The following is a 25025-nucleotide window of genomic DNA, read 5'->3' as shown; positions in this document are numbered from 1 at the left end:
TCTGCTGTGTGCCCCCCCATGCACCCAGATCTAGCCCCCCTGGACCCCCCCACATCTGCCTGGCAGCTCCTTGCCTTCTCTTCACTTGCAGGCCCTGGTGGGGGATGGATCAGGGCACAGTGGGGTGGCATGGTCTGCAGGGACCCCAAGAGCAGGCACAGAGGGTAGAACCCCCTCACTGGCACCTCTGCCACTCTCGGGCTGATCCAGGTGGAAGGGCACTGATCTAAGGGTGGAGGAGTAATTGGGGGTAGAACGGAAATTGGGGTGGCAGGGGAGCATTCTGGAGGTGGAGGGGGTGATTTGGAGGTTGGGGGGGAAATTTGGCAGGCAGAGGGGTCAGTAGCTTTGCATCTCCCCACCGACACACCCACTCCCCCTTCCTCATACACCCTCCCTTTGGCCCCCTCCAGTTGTACTCACCTCTTCCCTATATCCCCCTCCCTGCTCAGCTTTACCCCTTTTCACTCCTTTACCACTTACCCCATCCCCACCCACCTGTTGCACAGCTGTTCCCAGCTGTCAGTCTAAGGCCATAGAGTCCTGGATGATAGTGAGTTCACCTTGAAGCAGTGCCTCCTTGCATACTGGAGGACTGCAAATTGGTGATCTGGTGAGCCCCCAGAAGTTAACTCAATTCAAGGTAGATACCCCAGCTCAAAGATAATCTTTGCCCAAGGTGGTGTAACTTTAGAATGCCTAAAGGACATTTCGCACTTGTTAATGAACCTTAATGTGCGATCATTCAAATTTGAAGTGTTCTTAATGTGATCTAATTGTAATGTGTAGTCTCACCCTTTGTACCTCAGTTTCCCCATTTGTAAAATGAAGCTAATAGCACTGACCTACCTCCAAGGGAGTTAAGAGGATTAATATATTAAAGCCAGAATATCAAATAGATGGTCTGAGAGCTGAAAAAGAAACCCCTGGATTTGTCCCATGGGGCTTTTGAGCACTGGCCAGCTAACCCACGGCTTTACTCCTCTGCTGCTTGCACCCCACCACCCCATCTGCTGCTAAATTTCCTTTTTTTGGTTTGCCATTAGTGATAAAATCAGTGGCAGTCAGCAATGGGAAAAGAAGTGGAGGGGGAGCAGAGAGCATCAGGGCATTAGCCCTCTGGATACTGGCCACTCTGAAACAGTGGGTCTGGCAACTATGGTGAGAAGCCTCATGGCCTGGATCCGGAGGTGGGTCATCATCCACCTGCCCCCGGCTATGGCTTACCCCTTGGCTGCTGACAGGCAATATGGCCTCCCAGCTTGCTAACACCTCTACATTAAAAATATAGAGTGATCACATATTACATTACTTTGGGCCAGAGAATCTCTGAAAATAAGCACATAAAAGCGCTAAAGGTCCCTGGCTGTGATTCTGGGTGCCCAACTGGAGATGCCTGAAAGGAGTACCTGACTTTTAGAAAAGAAGTGTTCAGCACTTGCTGCCTGTCGCAGGGCACATCAGTGCTCTGCTCCTAGAGAGTGGAAACTGCCAGGGAGAGAGAGCCCTGGCAAGACATAATGAGCACAGCTGTGGGTTGCCAGGGATAACGAGCACAGCTGTGGGTTGCCGGGGCAACTAATGAGAGTCAGCTGACCGGAAGGGGCAGGGCCTGGCCCTTATAAAGCCAAGAAGCAGAGGCCTGAGGTAGTTCCCTGCTAGCAGCCAGAGAGGCAGGAGTTCTGGGAGCAATGATGCGGGTAGAAGCCTAACAGCAGGTACTGCTTGCCTGGAGGTACTGCTAGCAGCAGCTCCAAGATACTGGAGCAATGGTGTTATAGCCAGATGGCTGATATTTGAGTTATAGCCAAGGGGCTGGAGTTTGTGTTCTGTTGTTGTTATAAGACCAGTGGTTTGGGTGAGGCTATTGGGGGTTGGAGGAGGCCTCATAGGGACCCACAGGGGTGTGGAGCCCTAGCGCCAGTGAGGGCGCAGTATAGACCCACAGTACCGTATGGATCCAGGCGCCAGCAGGGTCACAACATACGGGGGTATAGACCCCAGCTCCAGAGAGGGGGCAGTATTAATAGAGGGAAGCCCAGCGTGGGCACAGCGAGTCCCAGAAAGGGGGCCATCATATTGAGATGCCCAAGCTGGGCACGGCAAGCCCCAGAAAGGGTGCCATCTTAGTGAGAAGCCCAAGTGTGGGCGCGGAGAGCCCCAGATAGGGGGCGGTATTATTGCGAAGCCCAAGTTTGGGCACTGGGAGCCCCTGATAGGGGGCTGCATTGTAGGGAGGCCCAAGTTGGGCACCAGAAAGCCCCAGAAGGGGGCAGCACAGGAAAGAAGGCCCAGGGAGAATGGTAAGGGGCCATATAGTGAGAGAATTAAGACAACGGTGATTACATCGGCGAGGCATGGACTGCGGTATTGGGGAGGAAAGGAGCCGCAGACAGCGCCCCCTAGCAGAGGGGGCAGCATAAGGGCAGCCTCTCACTAATTAATTAATTAAGACCAAGACGTGGCAGGCGAGACAAAGCGGGTGGTTGCCCAGAGACAGGTGCGTGGGCCACATTGAGGGTGGCCCAGTGTGACGACCTGTCACACTGCCCCATACTGCTTTTGTCCCTTAGTGACTGCAAAGGTCTAGATACGTGCTGCCTAGGCTGGTAAAGGTGCGGTTGATTCACAGGCACTGAGGAGCGCACGGCTTGAGAGAGGAGATCCCTCCTCCTTATTCCATAAGAAGAGGCTGTTTTTCTCAGGGAGTTTCCCTCTCCCTTCCTATTGCTCACCTGGGTCCTGTCATCCTCTTCTGCAGTCAATAGTGAACGAAGGAGTGCCCAGGAGGCCCCGGGGAAGGAAGTCCCTATCATGACACATTGTTTCTAACCAGGTTCTCCCATGTGGTAGTTGGCCAGGCCGGGTCCTACAGGACATTGCTATTGCGTGACCATACACCTTCCTCAACATTGGCATTAAAAAGATTGAGCCGACTGCTTCTAGCAATAGTGTGACTAGGGGAGGGTGAGCAGGGCACCAGCCCTAGGTCCCAATTTAGAGGGGTAGGAGCAGCAGAAGGTAAAACTGTCCAGTGCTTTTTCCCTGCCCCACCACCTCCTGGCAGCTCTGTGCAGGGCATAATGACCCTGAGTGCCTTGCTTAGGTCTAGCCTAGCTTCCAGCTCTTGCCCTTCTTCCTGCTTAGCCTTGTCTCCAGGTCCTACCGTGGTTCCTGCGCAACCTTATCTCCAGCACTGACTCTGGTGTGGATCTTTGGCTCCTGAACTTCAGCTCTTTTTTTTTGCATTTTCCTTCTGCTCCAGATTCCTTTTGGCAGCCCTACTTTAACCATTGTACTGGACCACACAACAGGTACAGGTTCCTGTGAATGGCTCCCTGCATTTTACTGCTTCTGCTTCTGAGGGGGATTGGGAGCTGTCTTGTAAGTGAGGCCCTGCCTGCTGCTTCTCATCAGCAGCATGCAGCTGTCCTGCCACTAGGGTGGCCATTAGAGGTATGCGAAGTGGGCCCTATTCAATTTGGATTTGGATTCGGCCCAAATCGGGGACAGTGATTCGATTTGTTGGTTTGGATCGCTGTCCTTGATTCAATTCAGCCAAATCCGAATCTGAAGATTCAATGCTGATTCAGAGAATCAGCGATTCGGACATAGACACAGCTTTAAATGTTTTTTCTACATACCTTGAGGTACCAGCATGGGTTGTGAATGCTGCAATGCTGGGGTGGATGGAGTGTGTCACACGATCGCTGGGGGGAGGGGAGGGCGCGTGCCTGACGGTGAACCTGGAAGTGGACCGGGTAGCATTCTGGGGTCCCCCCCGCACCTCCCGGCTCGGCGATTGGCCATGGGGGGACCCCAGGTGCTCCCCCCCCCGACCCAGGAGGCCCCAGTTGCCGAGCCAGAGGGGCACAGGCAGGCCCATTTCACGTTCCCCGGCGGACGCAGAAGTGGACTGGAAGTGCTTCTGGTCCATTTCCAGGTCTGCTGCCAAGTGCACTGGGGAGCCCCCTGTGCTTCTGTGGGACACTCCATGCTCCCCAGCATCACAGCACTCACAAGCCCCTGTTACCTAGAGGTATGTAGAAAAAACATTTAAAGCTGTGTATATGTCCGAATTGCCAAATCTTTCTGAATCTCTCCGAATCGATTCAGAGAGATTCAAGGGTCCTCTGATTCAATTTGGATTCGGAGATTCGGCCACTGAATCGGACTGAATCTCTGCCAAAACGAATCAGGGCCTGAAGCTTCACCCAGCCTTAGCGGCCATCATAAAGGACGTTCTGGTTTTCTGCTACTCTGTCCTCTGTTCTGTATTGATACAAAACCCAGCACCTTTATGTCACAGAGGACATAAAGGCGTCTGGTTTCATATCAGTAGAGGACAGAGGATAACCAGACTGTTCTCTATGATGGCCACTGTACCTGCCACTCATAGCAGAGACCTTGTCCCTGGCAGCTTCTCTGATAGCTTTCCTACAGCACTTAAAGGTTATCACAGAGCTCAGAGTAGGTACTTATGCCAATGCATCGCAAGAGATAGTCCTTCTCCCCAAAAGCATATAGCGAGGCAAACTTACTTGCCTACGGTCAAACAACAGGTCAGTGGCAAAGCTGAGGTTAGAAAGGCCCCAGTCAGCACTCTTTCCACAGAACTATACTTCATCTCTCAAATCTGCTTTCTCCTCCTCTGTTTCCTTTTCCTTTCACTCCTTTCCCTCTACTGCCTCCTGATGCTGCCTTCTCCCAAGATAGCTGCCTTGCTTCTTTCACCGTGCTATGAATCTGGTTTAGTTTTGTCACAGGGCAGTCGGCCTGCAAGCTTGTAACTCGTTCCTTAGACGCAGCTGCAGAAATCACATCTCACTTGCAGAAATATTTTTGTAAACCTAGTGCAAAAGAGGGTGGGAAAATGGTGAATCAGAATTGTTTGCCCTTTACTGAGATGTCCATAAATGTTATTCCCCCGCTTCAAAGCAACAAGACAATGTGGCTTGGCAGATTCCCAGAAGAATTTTTGTTTTCTCTACAACAAGGGTTGAATCATTTTTCACCAGACAACTCTACTCCATAATAAACTGCATACCAGAAGCAAGAAAGAAAATAGTACTAATATGATGGCACTGCCAGCTCTCATGATTTTCTCATGAATCTCATAATATTTAGTGCCTTTCTTAAAGTTTTGGACCCTGAAGTCATATGAGTCGTCATCAGAATCTCAGCTTCCATTTAAAAATAAACCAATTTTCTAACACTTCTGGTTATGATGGAATCAATTATTAAAATAAATGTGAAAAATTCAGAAGACAAATAAAAATAATTCCAAATGTACTACATTTTAAATCTCATTTTTAAGCCAATCTCATGATTTTGGGGAGTCTGACTCATGATTCTTGAGTGCCTGGGGGTTGGTAATATTAGCGTACTTAGTACAATCTGTTATTTTTCCATTTTGGAAACAAATGGATTTCAATAGCTGTGGAAAGTGCTGCTGGTTTTGTTTCAGAGAGATTTTCTTTGAGGAGCTACAGGAGTACTGAACCAGAAGGAAGGCAGTCCTTAGGCTGGTCTAACTATATAAATAGCTCTGCTCAGAACTGTGCACAGCCAACTCAGAGGAGCAGATGAGACTCTTAGATCAAGAGCCTCTTCAGCTTTCTGTGACACCAAAGCCCTGTCTATAATGGCAAATCGACCCATTGCTGACAGTTGCATTCAGCAAAAGGGCAGCTTGCAAGTCTAGATAGGTCCTGGTATTGCTTTGGAAACTTGCCAAGCACTGTAGTTCATATCTCATTTACATGTTGATTTACATATATATTTTTAAAAAATCAAAAAGGGCACAAAATCCTAATATTTGCTTCTGTTGCTTATATATTTCCTTCCAGACGAATAGAAACGGATGCTTGTTTGAACTCTCTCAGGGGTCAGAGTCAGCTCATAGTGACTCCCGACAGTGCCTGCCAAATTTTAGCTTTCATTTAGTTATTTATGTAAAAGTTGCCTAGTCCTTGTGATTGTGATGACAAACTTCTGAGTGCAGAAGTGGAATATCAGTGTCTTTCCCGGTTATGGTGGTAAAAATGCCAATGTCCCATCAGCCTCATGACTTTCATGATTAGGATGGATTTGGGGAAGAACTTCTACAAGCTCTAGAAGTGAACTGCTGTGCTGCACATGGAAGCTAGAAAGGCAACTGGAAAGCTGATCGTTCCTCCTGAAACCCATGGGCCACAGTTGGTATAAACTGTTTTAGCTACATTGCATTACACCAGCTGAAGGTCTGGTTCTCAAACAACTCAACTCTCTGTAAATTGTGGACTGTTCTGAAAGAAAAAACAGGTCCAGCTGAAATGGGAATGTTATCTGGAGCTGTTGCTGTTCAAAGTCCTGCTGACTTCACCTGAGAACTGGGCTCCTCACTGCCCTCTAGGCCTTTGAAATTCTCCCTCTGTATCTATCCCCTGGGGAAACGCTTCAAGTGCTAAAGGGGAATTTGGGATTGATTTAAACTCCTGGGACTCTTTCCCACTTTGCTTCCAAGTGTTGGCACTTGCACCTGTCCAATATGAGTCACCAATGTCCACCAAATAGTACTGCACTGCTTGATACCCACTTTGCATCCCTGTAATGGTGACGGCTCATTAGGGAACTGTTACTTGAACTGAGAGAATCCATTTCTTCATTTCCTAGCGAGGTCTAAATGAGAAAATCACTCATGCTGTCTGAGGGATGACCAGGGATAAGGGCATGCTACAGCCCATGATGTCTCAGTCTGTTCTCTCTGTTTCTGCACCATCTGCATCACAGCTTCCACAGCTGCTATCTCTGGCACAGCACGTAGCCTAGGGAAGTCACTCTGTGCACGCACACGGAGGCAAGAGCTACTATGTGAACTGTCCTCTTCATTTCAGCAGGGTGTTGACTCTGGAGCCTACTGTCCGAATGGCAGTTTGTTCCTGTGCTTGCATTCTGAGCAGAGACACCCCTGCTAAAATAACGGGTCCTGGGAAATAGCAAGTACTTGTCTGTCGTATTAAATGCCAGCTACACAATCCTGTTAAACACCTTCCCATACAACTAGAGCTCTGTGAATAATAGATTTATTTTGGTTCAGTGGCTAATCCACTCTTTTTACTGAATTTGACCTGAATGCATGAATACTTTATCTCTGCCTCCTCCCCTTCCTCCCCACTCCCACACTGCACCTTGGGCCAAATGTATAATTCACCTAAAATATTGACCCATGTATAAATCCAACACATACCCAGAAAATTAATGGGGTCCAACTGTGTCTCCATAATCCAGTTGAACCCCAGGCTTTCTCCTGGTTAAAAGGAAGCAGTTAAGTCTTGTCTACACTACACTTTTTATCCATGTTGAAAATTAATTAATGTATTGATAATATTTGTGATGTAGATGTGGCTGTGGACAGATGCCGGCTTCATGTCAAAGTTTTTCACATTAAACATATGGAGGGAAGAGAAGGAAAGGAGAGTCATTCTGTCTTTTCTCCTGGATTTGCCAGGGCTGTTAGTTGCAAATCAAGAAACAAAAAAGAAGGGGAGGGAGGAAGATATCATTTCCTACAGCAATTACTAAATGAAATCTCTGCTTATTGCAGTGTTTCTCAATCCGTGGGTCATGACCCAAAAGTGGGTCACAAGACTATATGAAAAGATTGTGGACAAACTTTAAAAATAGATCAACAAGCTTTAAAAATAGATTATCTTTTAAAGGAGAAAAATGTGGGAAACCGCAGCTATTCCCTCGCAGGTTGGTAGAGCTCCAGCCTGCGAGGGGCTGCTTGGGACCTCCCATGCCCCACATGCTGAGGCCTGGGCCACTGGGGCAGGACTGGCCATTGATGTTTACAAATGGGTCCTGGTACAAAAAAGGTTGAGACCCCCTGGCTTGATGGACACTTTCAGAGGGCACGGACACCACTTTGTATTTCTGCTTTCTCATTACAACTCTAGCAGCTCCCAGCTGACAACCTGATAATTCTTGCCAATAAAACAATCTCTTTTCGTTATTGCCGCTCTCCAACGCTGTCCCTGTTTGACTGAGTTGCCTTGAGAATTGGTGAGATTAAGGAGCAAGCTGTGAAATCCTTGTTAGTGGATGGAAAATATAAAACATTGCAAAATGATCATTTTTCTCCCTCTTTTTTCCTCCCCCGCCACCCCTTTTCCTGATCAGTGCTGGCAGTGCTTTCTCTATTATAGTTCAAAATCTCATGAAAGAAGATGATAAAAATAAATAAATAAATAAGCCAGAGAGCTGATTAAAATTTCCTGTGAAATCAAATTTGTAAAACTTAAATCAGAATAAACTGTGTTTCTACCAGTATTCAAGGCCAATCTGATTTTTAATGAGACTCCTCAGAGATTGAACTGGAATTTCATCAGGTCATGGAAATGTGATAGCACTCCGCAACACATCCTCCTCTGCCTATCTGGGGGGGGGGGGGTAGAACTGGCTAAAGAAATGTGTTTCAAGGGCTCTAAATCCCCTCCTTAAACTTCAAGATACTCCTAAAGAATTCCTTTGTCCCAGCTTTTCCAGTGCTGCACACCAGCCAAGCTTCACTGTCCCCGGGACATCATGTCTTCCTGTTATAACAACATAATGATTTACAGTGTTAAACTTTTTTAGGGAGTTGCTGTAGCTACCAGTGGTGACATCCCAGGCAGCAGCCCAAACACACACAGGATTAAAACCCAGGACCTTGGCCTTTAAAAAGACAGACCACTGCAGAATGAATCCCATGAGGCAGGTTCCTATTGTGCTAGGTGCTGTACAAATAAGTAACACAAAAAGCAGAGCTTACAAGGTGTCCGGATGATCTGAAAATCAGAATCAAAGCTTTTCCCTTTTTTTGTAGACCTTTTAGTTCCTTAAGGGAGGGATACATGTTAGGCCTGTGCAAAGCTGCTAGTATTCACTTCGGATTTGGATTTGGCCGATTTGGGGGACAGTGATTCGATTCGGTGATTTGAATCACTGTCCCAAATCGATTCAGACAAATCTTCGAATCAGCCAGGCCCACAGAGCTCCCCATGCAGCATGGTGCAGCGGGGGCAGCAGGGATTGCCCCTGCACACACACTCCCACAGCACCCAGTGAGCCCTGGGGCTTTTCTTTAAAGGGCCGGGAGCTGGGGCAGGCAGGGTAGCCATGGGGGGGCTTAGGAAGTGGGCGGGATTCAGGGGGGGGCTGGGGGAGCAGGCAGGGAAGGGGCCTGGCAGGGGTCCCATGGTCCCCTCCCCCCCTCCTCCAGCCTCCCTCTCCCCCACCTCTAGTACTTACCAGCTCCAAGTCTGGCTCCAGTTCCCTGCTGCAGCCACTGGGGACTGCCCCAATCATCAAAGCTCTCCGAATCTTTTCCGAAGATTCGTAGAGCTTTGAATCGATTCAGACCTTTTAATTGGTCCCCTGATTCGATTCAGATTCGGAGATTCAGCCACCAAATCAATCCGAATCTCCTCCGAATCGAATCACCACCTGAAGCTTTGCACAGCCCTAATGCATATGCACTTAAACAAACACATGCACACCCACGTGGACACACACCTAGCACAAAAGATCCTTTCAGTAATGGATCAAAAATATGTATGGATATTTTGGGTTAGAGTCATTTTTTTAAGAACTGTTTTCTAATTCTTACCTTTCTGGTATAGATGGAACTGGAATCAAGTGTGTTCTGATGCAGACAACTGAACTACAAGGTTATTCCAAATCTGATCCTGCATTTAGCACTAGAGTTAATTGAAAAACACAGTTTTTCTTTTGAAAAAAAAGTTGCAATTTTGTTTTAATCGGGACAGAACCATACACTTTTGAAATAAGAACAAGAAATTCCAACAACTTGAGCTTAGAAAATGTCAAAACAAAGGGTGATAGTCTATTACCTTTTGGTGCTCTAGATCTTACTTCCATTTGGTTGTCTAAGCTATTAGACCTAAGGACCACTTAGACGACCAAGTGGAAACAGATTGTCTCCCCTGGTTGCCGTTTTCATTTCAACTTCTAATGCACCTTCAAGGAAAGCAAGGGGGAGGAAAAGGAAGATGTGTCTCTGGATAGGACTTCCTGTGCTTTTAGCTCTAGAGGTCTGAGCAGCAAAGAGGATAAGGGTCCTTTAATATTAGGCAAAAGGGTAGCCAAGACTACCATGATAAGTGAGCAGTTTTCCATTTATCTGCAAATACAGAGGGATGTTGTCAAATTCTCTAATGTTGCACTTATAGTTTCCCTTGTGTATATTATCCCAGCAGCATCTGCAGCTCTCGTCAGGCTGAGTAGGGAGAATAAGTGCCGTTTTCTCTGCCCCCTGGTGATGCCACAGACTGGGCAAGGCCTCATTAGACAGCTGAAATCTGAGCAGATGCCAATGGAGCATGTTCAGAAGAAATGTTTCAGTTACTTTTAACTTTTGAAATGGTAATTAGCTTTTTCTCTCCCACTCATCTCACTAACTTCAGCTGAGGCGCTGTTCTTCAAGCACAGGGGTAGGCAATTATTTGGGCTGGAGGGCCACTTCAGGAGTTTTGGTGAGCTGTTTCAGGCTGTGGGAGCAGGCAGTAGTGCTGACCCACCACAGCACAGCGGAGGGAAGTGGGAAGGCAGTAGATCCTATCTGACCCAGGCCCACCTGCCCGCATCCGCAGCTAGGGGCACTAGACAGAGCACGTGGGTGGGCAAGCAGGGTTTCCAGACCAGCTGAGACCCCTGAAGACAGGGTGTCCTCAGCCAGGCGGATAGGATGGGGCCACGGGTGAGTGGGGAGCAGCGTCCAGGAGTGGGATGGGCAGGCAGGGGCTGGGGCCAGGATCACCGGGTAGTGCTAGCATGGGGCCAGGGCCTGGGGCAGAGCAGCAATCCGTTCCCCACATGGCCTTTCACTGTCACCACCTCGTGATCCCAGTCCCAGACCTGGTCCCAACCCGCCCATCCTACTCGCGCTTCTGCTCCCAGACTCTGCTCCCGCTCACCTGCAGCTCCATCCCATCCTCCCAGCAGAGCACGCCCTGCCCACAGGGTTCCTGGTCGGTCTTCATGGAGACCCCACCTGCCCGCCTACCCCATCTGGTGCCCCCAGCTGTGGGTGCAGGGCGGACAAGCCAGGATGTTTGGGCAGCAGGGTCCGGCGGTGGTGGTGACACTAGCAGTGGCAGCCAGAAGGAGCTGCCACAGCTGGGGTTGTCAGGAGGCTGAGTCCATCTGCTGTGCTGCCCCAGCCCCTCTGTGTGGCCAGGGGCACTGGGACTGGCTGCACATGCCACGGCCCAGGCTGCCCCCCATGCCTGATCCAGGAGGGGCTGAGGAACCTGCTGTGAGCTAGAAACAATCACTTGGCAGGCTAGATCTGGCCTACACATGTCATATTTTGCCCACTCCTGCTCAACCAGAACTAGCCACATGCTGCCTGTTGGTGGATTATTTCAATTCAACCTTCTGTGAGTTATTTCCCAGCACAAATTTAGGCATTGTACCATTATGCTGAAAAATGGGTGTGGGCATGGTTACTGGGTTTGTTTTTTCTCTGTTTAGCTCAAAACTTTTTTTCCCTTAAGTCATAAAGAGCTGAAGGGATTTTTCAGTTTTTAATTCAAATAACATCTCTACTTGAATTACTAAATCCCATTAGAAGAACTTTAGCGACAATCCACAAATGTGCAAAAGGTAGTGGATGTCTCAACATAATGATAATGACAGCTTTCACTGTTGTGAAATCTCTGGGATTATTATGGCAACAGTAGTATGGAAATGCACATTACTGATTCATTGGGAGATGAGTACAGTCAAAATGGTTAAGGTCCAGATTTTTTAATTCACCATTATTTTGGCTGCCTCCATTTTGGGGTGTCCAAATGAGTAATCTTCAGAGATGCTGAGCACTCAATGACCTTCAGATCCTGTGCACTGTAGTTGGATGTTAGATGCTTGGCAGCTTATAAAACCATGTTCAAGTGTCTTGAGAAAAACACTTATAAGTAGTGGGAACATCTTAAAATGCAGAGTTACATGCATTCAGCTATAGTAAAAACAAAACAAACTCACAGTATCTAGAGTGAGCTGGCTGTTGAAAACACTTTCAGCAAGAACTCTGAATGCTCAAGTAGGTAAGAGCATCTGTTTTGATAAACACCATGTGTTGACTAAACTATGTCACAATGAGGCAAAATTCTCCCCTGTGCACATTGCCAGTACAAAGCATACCATTTAATTCTTCAAAATAGGGTTGATATGAGATGTAAGTGGTACACACATCTTGGGATGGGATATGGCCTTTGATTGGGGCTTTGCAGGCCAGAGTTGAAGAGTCATATTGCTAGAATGACTAGAGAAAATGCATCAGGGCTGGAGTTGAGGGAATGGCAATACACGTGCAACTCCTTTGTGCTGCACCTGCTAGCTCTGTTCAAAGTTTACAGGATGTGTGCAAATAAAACAGGCTAGGAGGAAACATTGGGCACCTATTTCATAGATTTTTTCCTCAATAAAGAATTGAACCTTGCTGAACTCTGCCTGGGGTTTTCAGGGGAGAATTAGTAATCACCCAGGTAAGACATGCAGACTGTAACTCCGGGTGGTGGAAAGGTCTACACAACAGCAGCTCAGAATATTGGATCATGATTCTCTGCACTGCATTATAAACATAAAATGTTCTTGTAGTGTTTCAGGTGCAGCATGTGACCCTCTCCTTGTTTCTTGTATCTCTTTCCCTTTCTCCAGGTCAAGCGTCTTCCTTTACTCAGCAGCCTCAAGATCAGGTGGTAATAGCCGGGCAGCCTGTGACCCTGCTGTGTGCGATCCCTGAGTACAACGGCATTGTGCTGTGGATTAAAGATGGACTTGCCCTAGGAGTAGGCCGGGATCTCTCAAGTAAGTCTTTTGAGATTCCTCAGGCTTGTTTTATTCAACTGTGGTGATAGCACAGAGATGGGTAACTCTGCAAACACCGCACGCAGAAAAGGGAGAGGGGGGTTCCAGAATGGGGAAAGCACACTGCATAGACAAGTTCTTTTCTTTGCCTGCACATTCATTTATGCACCATAATTACTGCACATTAAGTTTAGTACTTGGATAAGCAAGTACTAAATCAATGCATAGTAATTCGGCGCACGGGTTTTTTCAGACTCTAACCGATTGATCAGTAGCCTAATACTACTGTGCAGTGGCGTATTAGCATGGGTTTTGCCCAGCATGCTACTGTCCAGTGTTGTTAGGCTACTGTGCAGTTAGCATCTCCTGTAGACGCATCCAGTTACTCATAGATTGGTATCATTTATAGATGTGTGAGACTACAGCTGAATCCAAACAGCAAAATAAAGGATTGGTTAGGGTCTGAACTGAAAACATGGGTTCAACCTCCCCCCAAAAAGTTTGTTGTTTTCAAATAAAACAAAACAAAATATTTCTTTTTAATTTTTTGATTATTCAGCCTTTTTCCTCTCCTCCCCTTCCCTTTTAAGTTTAGGTCAATATTAAAATGAAAACAGTTTCAGAACAAAAAATTGAAATATTATGAACATGTTGAAATGAAACATTTTCCAAATATTTTTCCAAATATTTTCCAAATATTTTTTTAAATGCAGAATTCAGTGCAAGCTCACAAATTATTTTGATTTCCCCTACACTGCATTTTCTTACATATGTATTATCTAATGAAAATAATTTCACTTATCCCTATTATTTAATCACACACAGATGATTGAGTTTTCTGACAGCAGACAAGAGCTTGCCAAGGATTGTACTCTATTTCTGATGTTTTGCTGAAAATGACACAGATTTGCTGTTTTGTGAAATATTTCACAGAATTGTGGGGGTTTCTACTGTATACCCCAAACTCAAAAAATAATTAACAGAGAGACTGCCTCCCTGCCCTCCCCCCGCCCCCAAATTTACCAAAATGCTTCCCTTCTCCCATGAATATAGACATTTTATTGTTAGCAAAAACTTTTTAATGCACTTTTCACCTATTGTTTGCTTCTACCTCTGACAGTTCAGCATGTGAGACTCCAATTCAGCATAGGGCTTCAACAAATGTTTAACTTTAAATACATGTTTAACTGTTTAACTACCAGTGATATTATATACACCTTAAAAATTAAGCACAAAACTAAGTGCTTTCTAATTTTGGACCTAATGCAGTGAGCTTTTGTCCATTCTTCACACCCCAAAGCAAACTTATTTGGCTTGGCTATGGGAAGGAAATAATTTTCCTGACGTGCTGTTGTAATTCACTGCACCTTTGTAAGCCACTACTGGATAAAAATAAATATATATTTCACTAGCTTTGGCTGTTGTCCAAATGTTATCAGAAATATACATGCAAATTTTAAAAAACTGGCTAGCATTGATGAAATGTAGAAGGCAGGTTCAGCTATTGCCTGCTGAAATACGTTGTGCTTGCCATTGCCATCATTGCATTATGAACCCTGATCCATAGGATAAGGTTGAAATCATTTCACTCTAGAGAACACAATAAAAGCAGCTGGTGATTCTTTTTTATGAGGCAACTTAAGATCTGATTCTCAGAAGCACCCACACTATTCACTGCCGCCAAGGGAGGTTATCAGTGCTAAACACCTCTGAAAATCAGACCCTAGATGTCTCCAGTATGGCATACAAAACCAGTGATTCTGTCTGAAAAATCTGCCCAGAGTTAGAGGAGCAGACTTCAGGTTTCTTGGATGCTCTGTGGTACCCTCTAAAACAGGATTCCTTTTTGGGATTGCTATTCTTTTCTCAACTTTGCTTCAGTAAGCAATCCACTCTTTAAAAGTACAGGATGTGAAAGCTGTATTCCATACATTACTACATACGATGAAGAATCCATCTTTACCTACATGAACTGGTAACAACAAGCCCGTTGAAGTATGTGGCTTATGTGAACGACTTGATCAATTAACAAAGCTGGGTCTGCTTTAGTAAGAGAAACTGCCAGCTTGCGTGATACCAGCTCAGCTAGTCATCTAATTAGCTAAACACAAACAAACCCATCATTTGTATTTCTTGCGGTTCAGGAGAGCAAATCCTGCTGTTGATAGCTTGCAAAACAACAAAAACATGAGAGAGTGCCAAGATGCCTGTGCTACACAGTGCATTAATCACCAAGCTAGGGGAAAGGCAGGGTGATGGCATCCTTTTCTACATCACCATTCAGGTGGCTTACAAAATGATGTGGGCAACTGATACTCCTTCCAAGACCCTAGCAGGTCTTTATCCAGCAAGGCTTCTAGACACATGGATAGTTCTATTAAAAATAACCAGGCTATTCATGGGCTTAAAGTGAAGACATGAAAGAGCTGTATTGAATCAGGTTTATAGGTTTAAATCACTGCTTTACATTTTCATTGCCTACTGTCTGAGCTCATTAACTACATTAATGAATTAAGTCACATAAAAGGGCAGTGGCAGAGCATGGAATAGTAGGATTTCTGGCAGCATTGCTTATTTCGAGAGCAGGTAGTAACGTGAGTTTTCAAACCAATGCAAAAGTCATGGCAAAAGCAGCAAATGGCAAGTACCATGGAAAAGGACTGCCTGTTACAGACACAGGAGGCTCCAGGTCTGAACCATTCATAGTCATTCACCTGTAGAGTTTCATTTCAGGTTTACAGAAACTTTATGAGGCAAAATCAAGTTCCATCTATCTAACTAAACAGAGGCCAGAGTGCATGAGATCACCTTCATCTTTATTATAGGAATGTGGTTACAGGCCTCAGCATGCACTGTTTCACTTCACAGCACAGACCTTTGGGGTCAGATACATGTTAGGTGTGATCTTTGAAAAGCTGGTAATCTGCCAGTGTGACTTTATATACAGTACTCTGACAACACAACTGAAGCAATCCATTATTTCTTAGCTTTCACCCCTTTACTGGGGTTTCCTTTATATTCCTTAGTCTGCATTCCTTCTTGAACTTTTAGGATCCCATAAGACATCTTTCTCTGGTTCTCCTAAATCTTAGGATTATAGGAAAGTAGAGCTGGAAAGGACTTCACAAGCTCCTCTAGTCCAGCACTATGCTCAAGGAAATATTGTCCCAGACTAAATCATCCCAACCAAGTGTCTGTGCAACCTGGTCTTGAAAATTTCCAAGGGTGGAGATTTCACAACTTCTCTAGGTCACCTGTTCCAATGCTTGACCACCCTCATGCTCTCCAGCCTAAATGTCCTCTACTGCAGCTTGAGGCCATTGCTCTCAATCCTGTCCCCTACAGCCAAGGTTCCCTCTAAGGTGCACGCGTGCGCAGCCACTCACAACTAAAAGTCTGGCCGCGCACAGCCTTTTCAAGGCCGCGCACCAGGAGAGGAGCTGAAGGTAAGCTCCAAGGCGAGGCAAGTCAAGGCGGGTCAGGGGCCTGACACAGGCTCTGCCCCGGCCTCCAGCCCCCAGGCCCAGCCCAAGCCCCCAGCCCTCAACCCCCTTCGGTAAGTGTCCCACGCCGGACCGAGACGGTGCGCTCATGGACTGAAGTGGTGCGCTCATGGACCGCTGCTCCTTAGAGGGAACATTGCCTACAGCCCCAGAGAAAAGCTCATCTCTATCCTCTCTATCATCAGCCTTCAGGTATTTGAAAGCTGTTATCAAATCTCCCCTCAGTCTACTCTTTTCCAGACTAAATAACCCTAGTTCTTTCAGCTCTTCCTCATGAATCGTGCTTCCCAGGCCCCTAATGATTGTTGTTGTTCTGTGCTGGACTGTTTCCAATCTGTTCACATCTTTCTTGAAGTGTGGAGCCCAAAACGGGACATAATACTCAGGGTGAAGCCTCATCAGTGCTGAATAGAGTGGATGAGTCATTTCCCTTGATTTTCAAGTGACAACCCAGGGTGCTGTTGGCTTTTTTTTGCAACAAGAGGACACTGTTGGCTCCTATTCACCTTATGGTCCACTGAAAGGGTCATGGTCAAACATTTGGCCAACCAGCTGGAAGCAGCCTGTAGAGTCATATGATCCAGCTCCTGGGTCTCAGACAAACCCTGGTTTGGTGTGCAGGCTGGATCCAGCATCATGAGTGCTGCATGCTGTCCAAGGGGCTGGCACAAGGCATGTCCTATATGCTGCACCCATGCCAGACCGGCTCTGTGTTGCCTCTGGGGCTGGTTTGGATGGGCTATGCCAGAGCCAGTGCACAGGGCCAGTCTGGCAGGGCACCGCATGTAGCGTGCGCCCAATGCCAGCCCCTGGACCATGTGCAGCCCATGTGGCCAGTTCAGCCTACATGCCACATGTAGCATGCACCAGCCCCACTCCTGGGTTTATGCTGAAGCAGTGTGCGGGGCTGCACATGGTGCCACAGGAGCTGCACCCAGGACATGGGGCCTGCACAAGGTGTTCATTGCATGTGGTGTTCTGCCAGCCTGATCCTACACGCTGGCTCCAGCACAGCCCAATCTGACCCACAACTTTGTTCAGCAACCCTCACGTGACCCATGAGACTGGATGAGCTTGACACCTCTGGTGTGCTGTAACCCCCAGCTCCTTCTCTGCAGTACTGCAGCCAAACCAATCATTCCCCAGCCTGTATTTGTGCAGGCAATTATTCCATCCCAAGTGCAAGACTTTACATTTGTCCTTGTTGAAACTCATCTGATTACTCAGGGCCAATCCATTTTTCCAGTCTTTGCAGGTCATTCTTGTTCCTATTCATGCCTTCCAGAGTGTCTGCACCTCTACCCAACTTGGCATCATCCACACACTTGCTACTTGTGCACTCAATCCTATTATCCAAATCACTCGTGATTTTGAGCAATAGTGAATGCAGGACAGACTGATTTTCAATCCATTATACTCTTGAGATGGGGCTATATCCATAACACACACCTGATCCGGCTGGCAGGCTGATTCAGGAAGATCATAGAACACGATACCTGGCCATGGTCGGCTTGCCAAGTGAAGCCTGGAAACCCAGTTCTTCACTTTAAACTCTTCATTTTCTGGCTGTTAGTGTGTGACTACAGCTCTGCTTGTATTTTTCTACAGGCTATCCACGCTATTTGGTTGTTGGAGACCATTTGTCTGGGGAGCATCACCTGAAAATCCTCAGAGCGGATCTCCAAGATGACGCCTTGTATGAGTGCCAAGCCATTCAGGCGGCCATTCGATCCAGACCAGCCCGGTTGACTGTTCTCGGTAAGTCTCCCTCTCCTCTGGCATAAGCACACTGGGGAGGTTATTACGTTTTCTTCCTTGAGATATACTTTGTGGCTCTTAGATAGGTTTTTTTGTTTTGTTTTTTGGGAGGTTTTTTGGTAAACCGTTTGCTTTGGGAGAGAACTGGTCAGAGTATGCTGCTGGATCAGGGTTATAAGCTTCAACCATTTGAAGCAAGAAAGAAATTTCTCAGGGCTGATTCCAGGTATTCTTTTTCCTTGGGCCATCCCCACCAAATTAATATTTTTTTCACACATGCTCCCACAGAAAGACAGAAGGGAAAGCTGTATTGAGAGATTGTAGCTAAAAGACTTCTTGCTGGTACAGTTCCTTGTGCATTCACCCTGGAATTGTGCCAGTGCACTGTATACAGGGGGGTGTATCTTGCTCTGGAAAGGGGAATAACTATGCTGATAAAAGTGGCAGTTTTATTGGCAGGTTTCAAGATTAAGTATAGATGCTTGCCAGAATGGACCAACAAAAGGTAGGCTCCTCATAAAACTGTCTAGTATGAATCAGGCCCTAGAGCAATTCCTCTGAAACTTTTTTAAAGGAACAACATTTTTCCTTTTCTAAAACTTGTACAGATTTTCACATTTGGTGTTTGGTAAATAGTTTCAGTTTTCAAAACACCAGTCTTTTTGAATGCATGCTTTTAGCTTTGAAATAGGAAAGGTGGTTTTCATTCAAAAAAGGGGGTTGGTGAATGTTTTTATTTGCTCCTGTTATAACAGAACAGCAGAAAAACAATTATCGACAAAACAAACAGCTATTGCTGAACGTGTGGGTCAGTGGAGTCTGTCTATGCAGAAAAACTGAGCTCTAATTTGTAAATTATCATTCCCATAAAACACATCTCCTACCGTAAATAGAAACCACTGAGTACCATATATTTTCACATAAACAGCAGCCAGCATCTATTCCACACATTGGGTAACCCCAAAGATAATAATGTTTTCCCTTTGATCCATAAAAACATCTTCCTGCTCAATCAACATTTTGCATTAGCTTGGAGTTCTGGCATACGCTTCGACATGAAAGAAATCTGCAGATGAATGGGGAAAGTAACACAGCCATGTCATTCAAGTCCCATCCTCCTGCTCTGTTTACTATCACTCTGTGCAAGCTACATCGCCTTCCCCTCCCTAATCTGCACCTCCTTCTTGTGTTGTAAAATAATAACACGTTGCTGAAGACATACAAAAGAAATAATATGTTATTTAATTAGACATAAAGATTCCAAAACTAATTCAGTCCCAGGGTGCACGGGCATATGCCAGAACTCTGAGCTACTGTGAAGCATTGATTGAGCAGGAAGATGTTTTTATGGATCAAAGGGAAATCATTATTATCTTTGGGGTTATGGAATATGTTGAATAGAGGGTGGTTAATGTTTATGTGAATATACATGGTACTTGCTAATTGGTACATTTACCTAGGATGTTCAGCAACTTGCATTTTGCAATGCATTTTTTTTTAAGTAAATTAAAGTTATAGCATGCTAGAAACAAACTCCTTTCAAAAACAGCATGGGATTTACATGTACTAAAGCAGATGTTCTTGGGGAATTTAAAGTTGACTGGGGAAGAATGACGGGTATTTCACTCCTCAGAAGGATGAATCATTAGCAGCCCGTGGACCAGAGTTCAAGCATCTTTGTATTAAGACACCACACATCCTTCATTGTGTTATCACCCAGGAATGACAATGAAGGTAGCCACAGGCTATATGTAGAGATTCTGCAGGCTGCATTTTGTCCAGCTCTTGGTAGGGGGAATTGGTAGGTATATAACGAGCAGATGTCTCTGGCAGCCCCTTGTATTCAGAGGGAGATCCGGTTCCTAACAGCCAGTTACGCTATTCAGCACATTGAACTATAGGTACAATATACTGTACATTAGGGAAACAAAGAGCATATTTGTACTGGGAAATAGATAGAAACTTCAAGTAGTTACCGAAGTGTAATGCCACCAGCTGTGCAGATGTTTCTGGTTTTTAAATCGTCATGCAGACTCAGCTGGCCTGCTTTATTTCTGAACTAAGTGGGCTCCGCAGGCTGCTCCATGATGAGATGGATATAGTTTCCCTGAATGACAGTTCAGTGAGTGGAGGGAATGTGACAGGTTACCTCAGTCACTGGAGCTGCTGCTTAGAGCACAGGTCAGGAGTCAAATTTTGCACTGACAGATGCTCTTGGGCGACTCGCTAAGGACAGAAATTTCAAACTTCGGTGCAATTACCAGGAGCAGTTGGTGATCATAATCTCTGAAAACCAGACCACTCACGTAGGTGCTTAAATATGGAAGAAGGCACTTAGCTCCAGTTGAAAACATTGACTATAACTTCTCTGGGCCAAATACAGTGGGGTTACACAGCTGAAAGCCAGGGCAAAATCCAAGTATCAAAACTTACTCCTTTGTAGTATATGTGTAATAGTATTGGGCAGTGTCAGAGTTGTACTATGAGTTCCTGACGTAGTGAACCCTATAGAAATGCCAAGTGTTAGGGGCAGTGTAAATGATGCTGATTTGATTGATAGAGAGTGTAACAATATTGCAGGAAAACTTGCTCTGAGGGCTCGTTATTGTTTAATATCCAGCCAGTAGAGAGCCACATGACAAGCAGGAAAAAAGTAGTATCCCAGGTTGGGAAATGTGGGGCTGGGGAAGAGCCAGAGAATGCATATTAACAGGGCATCAGGCTGGATGCAACAGCTAAGGCACCAGTTGGTTGCAAAGAGAAAACTGGGCAGCTTGATTGCTGGGATTGAAAGCCAGGCAGGAAAGCAGCCTACTCCAGCTGCCAGCCACAGACTAGTGGTAGAAGCAGGACAAGAACAAACAGCCTGAGTCTGAATACCTTGTCCTAGACTGCCCCTTGGGTTAGGAATAGGAACTTCTGCTTTAACTTCTGAGGACCTATGCGTGAGGATTTCTGTAGAAAAATGTAAGTGATATGATAGTTTGTGTCATTTATTTTTACAAGACTTTCTGTTATGCTTTGGCTTTTTTGGTGGAAAGGAAAACTGTTTAGTCCCTCCCGCCCTCCTTTTCCATCCTATTTCCCCATATTTTTACAGGGGGGAAAAATGGTTGAATTTTTCAGAAAAAAAAGCCCTAAAATATTGTTCATTAGGTATGGTGCAGATAATACCAGACATCTAAATGGGATTGGCCCAGCCCATCATAGTACTAAATGGGATTGGCTCAGCCCCATTGACACCCTAGGGTTATAGTCTGTTAGCTTGCAGTATAGTACTCAGCCATTAGATGTCTCAATGTGCTAGTAAAGGGTGTCGTTTCTGACAAACAAGAGAAGCAAAGTTGGGACTTGATCTATGCAGAAGGTTATTTGTTAATCTCTATAGTATGCAGATGCTATATTTAAAAAATGCTTGTTTTAAGAAGATCTTTGATTCCATATAGTGCAACACAGCATTTAAAGTTCATACAGTACAGAGAGGTAAATTTTAGTGGAAACAAGCTACTTGCCTTATATCCTTGGCATACTTCAGCATAGGCAGATACTTATTGGGGATGGTTCTCCCTTCTCTCTGCATCCATAACAGCCTAAAATCTGGGGTCAGAGGCCCAAAGTAGCTCTCTTGCTCCAGCTTAATACAGGTGCACAAAGTACTGATACAGTACTAGGCTCTGAAGCTGGTTGTGCTCCCAGAGAGAATACAGGAAGCCAGACAAGACCAGCCAGGTGTTTGACAGGTGAGAAGCCAAGACAAGTCTAGCCTCAAGAAAGCCAGGCTCTTACAGACATAGCTCCACTCCGGAGTGGAAGTTCTCTGATTCCAGAATGACAGCTCCAGCCATATAACTTGATTTTATTGCCTTGCAGGGCTTCCTGTTCTCTAACCCTCCAGAATAAATATTTGAGCAGTGCAAGTGCTGACTCAGACCGCGTGTGTGTGTTCCCACACTGCCACCTACATATATCAATACACACACACACACACACACACACACACACACACACACACACACACACACACACACACACACACACTTCATTCACTGCCGACCTAGCAGATTCACTCTGCTAGCCTCCAGATATGTATTTCCCTTCAGATCCCCTTTTCTCTGATCCAAGAGATGCATAATCAAAATGAGATTATAAAACATTGGAGCAGGAGCCTGAGAGTATATTAATAATAAGTTTTAACCCAGCAATCTCCAGAAGCTGGGAGAAAGTTACCCTAAGGTTCAGGGTGAGAAGGTTGCCCAGAAAGTTTATTGCTGTGCATTTTGCTTCAGAGTTCATGGTGCACTCCAAGGGGCTTTATTGCTTGGACTTGCCTAAGGAAGGAGTCATTAGTACATTCATACAAAACTGGCAGGGCACGGGTATATCGTGTGACTCTGATTAAGAAAAAACAAACAAAGCATGGCATGCTGTCTGTGGGTAGAGTGCAGGCACTGGAGCCAGAGAAGCAATTGTATGTCTCACTGCTGGTGGCGCTAATACCAACCCCAGCACCGTGTGGGGACTGGTAATGAGGCCAAGCAATTCCCTTCAGGGGCAATGATTTCTCTTTATTTACAGGGGCTTTTGCTGCATTTATAGAAGGTGGCAATTCGGCTGCGGCTGTTTCTCAGGGATGCAATCCAATAAAACAGTGCACATGGCCACTATAAAACTATACCACTGTACAAATAACCAGCAGCCTGTGTCCACAAACTATATATAACCCTGTACAATGACAGAGGGCCATGGGTCTGCTCCAGAACTCTTCCAGTCACCTTCCCCATTTTGTGGGGACCCTACTTTGCAATGAAATGCCCATGAACCCTAATGATCCTTGCATTTTCTGCAGTGGAAAGGTTTCCACATCACCAACCACATCACCTGTAATCAGCTGGCTACTACAGTAGTGTCCTCTGGGGGGTGGAATCAGTCTGGATGTCCCAGGCCCTCAGTTGCTGACAGCCAGTGGAGAGCCACAGTTTGCTTGAAGGCCTCTTAGCTGAGTAAATGACACTTCACCTTGCATCTTTGATTCTCCTCTGAGCAGCTCCTGTAAATAAGGGATGAAGTTGCTCTAAAGCTGTGGGGCCTTGTTCTTTGATGTTCTGTGTGCCTCGCTAATAGAGGTCTTAACCCTACAAAGCACACAAGTCACTGGAAGTAAATTAAATCCCTAAATAGGGGAGGAAGAGAAGATAATTTTCAAAGGTATTTTGTGCCACCAGCAAGAGCTACTTGGCTCTCTCTGGCGTTGCTTCTGGGAGATGATGTGTCCAAACATTTTCTTTGGCTTCCATCCATTCTGGCATGGTGCTAAGGCTTAATTGAAGCCTGAGTTATTATGTTATACTGAGTCCTGCATGTCAGCTGCCCCCCGTCTCATGCTGAGACTGCAGGTTCCACACACGCAGGGGGAGGAACCATAACTCATCTCCAGCTGTGTGTACAAGGCTCACAATATTCAGGGAAACCATTTGTCAAAACCCCATTTTAGCTCTGAATGTCTGATGACCCCAAGCCTATGTCATGTGGTACTGGCTAGCCTTTCCTCTGATTGCTAGTAGGGATGTGGTTGGCAATCATTGGCAGAATTCAACAGTAGATCTTTTTTGTCGGCTTCTGTTTCAACTCTATCTTCCTGCTTTGCGAGCCATTCTGCCCCCTGAAAATGCCTCTGCCTACACCCTCCCCAACCTCAGCCTGGTGCTGCTGCCTCATATGGCTTGTGCCATCTGGGTCTACACTCAGGCTATGCATGGAGCACTCCAAGGAAATCCCCAAATACTATCAAGTCATTTTTTTCAGCGGCTGTCACTCATGTCTGATACAGCTTCCTAGGTCTGATGTCTCTAGTTCCCCAGCTCAGATGAAGAGCTATACCATATTTTAATTATTTAAGATTTTGTCACATAGTTTTTAAATCTACATGGTTAAATGTAGTGGAATGGAGCCTTTCATAACTTTGAAAGTCCAAGCACTCAGCCAGATGAGTCTGTTAGTATCATTTATGGCCATTCACTTCTGGGGTAAAAGCTTTATTCTCAGAGAGGGTGAAGGAAAGTATTCCCTTGTCATTCCACTGAAATATCTATTTGTGATGTATGTTACCGCTCCCTTCCCCTGCCAGTAACATACACCTGTATTACTGACAGGCGCATATCACAGGACTTCTGCATCCATGCATTGAGTAATAATATACACATATAGCATCTTTCACCCCATCGCTTCTCAAAGTCTTTCAAAACTTTACTCATGTGTGAATCACTTAATTCCTGTCTAAATGCATCCACTTCTGAGGTGGAGCACAGAAGCTGTTTAACGGTGCACATCACACAACATGCAGGTTAGGACTAGAAGTCAAGTCTTTTATCCAACAGGAGCCACACAGTTTATGGTGGCAGGATGTAACACCCCTAATTGGATGCATGCCAGGACAACAGTCTGCCATTCCTACAAAAGCAGGTCTTCGGGTCTTTCATAACCCTAGATCATCAGGGCTTTGTAGCACCTCCAGTTACAGGGTCCTAGTACCTTGGGTGCTCACTGGGTCCATAGTGACAGGTATGGGAAAGCAACACCTTCTGAATCACAGGTGCATGCTGTGTTGCAGTCGGGCGGCACTTCTGGGGGGCATAGGGTGATTATTAAAACATGGACCTACAAGCAGAGGGGTATGCTCTGTCAAACCATCATACCACTCCCTACCCCCAATGCTATCAAGCAAATTATGCATGCAGGGCTTCAGTCAGTCTACAAGAGAAACCACCAAAAGAGACTCACTTTTGAAACACCCGCAGTGTGTAGCTGGTACTTTATAATTGAGCCAACAAAAACCAGCCTCTTTATTTCCCCCCTTCTTCTCCTTGTGAAATATCCATGAGCAGATTGTTATTCCTTTTGTTTTATTTGACAAAC

The 25025-nt window shown here is 45.8% G+C and overlaps 1 protein-coding gene across 3 annotated transcripts in view; it reads left to right on the top strand.

Annotated features, from left to right (window-relative positions):
* The window catches only part of KIRREL3 (kirre like nephrin family adhesion molecule 3), an 833106-nt gene that overhangs the window by 525396 nt on the left and 282685 nt on the right, over positions 1-25025 (top strand). For all 3 annotated transcript variants that reach the window (XM_019490185.2, XM_019490184.2, XM_059720056.1), the window contains exons 4-5: positions 12703-12852; positions 17964-18113. In XM_019490185.2, the coding sequence (XP_019345730.1) occupies positions 12703-12852; positions 17964-18113 (300 nt within the window). The remainder of the gene's footprint in view (positions 1-12702; positions 12853-17963; positions 18114-25025) is intronic.

This window comes from Alligator mississippiensis, chromosome 16 (genome assembly GCF_030867095.1).
Source record: "Alligator mississippiensis isolate rAllMis1 chromosome 16, rAllMis1, whole genome shotgun sequence".
Taxonomy (NCBI): Eukaryota; Metazoa; Chordata; order Crocodylia; family Alligatoridae; genus Alligator; species Alligator mississippiensis.
The sequence above is the reverse complement of the archived record's forward strand: the minus strand, read 5'-3'. Positions and strand labels throughout refer to the sequence as shown.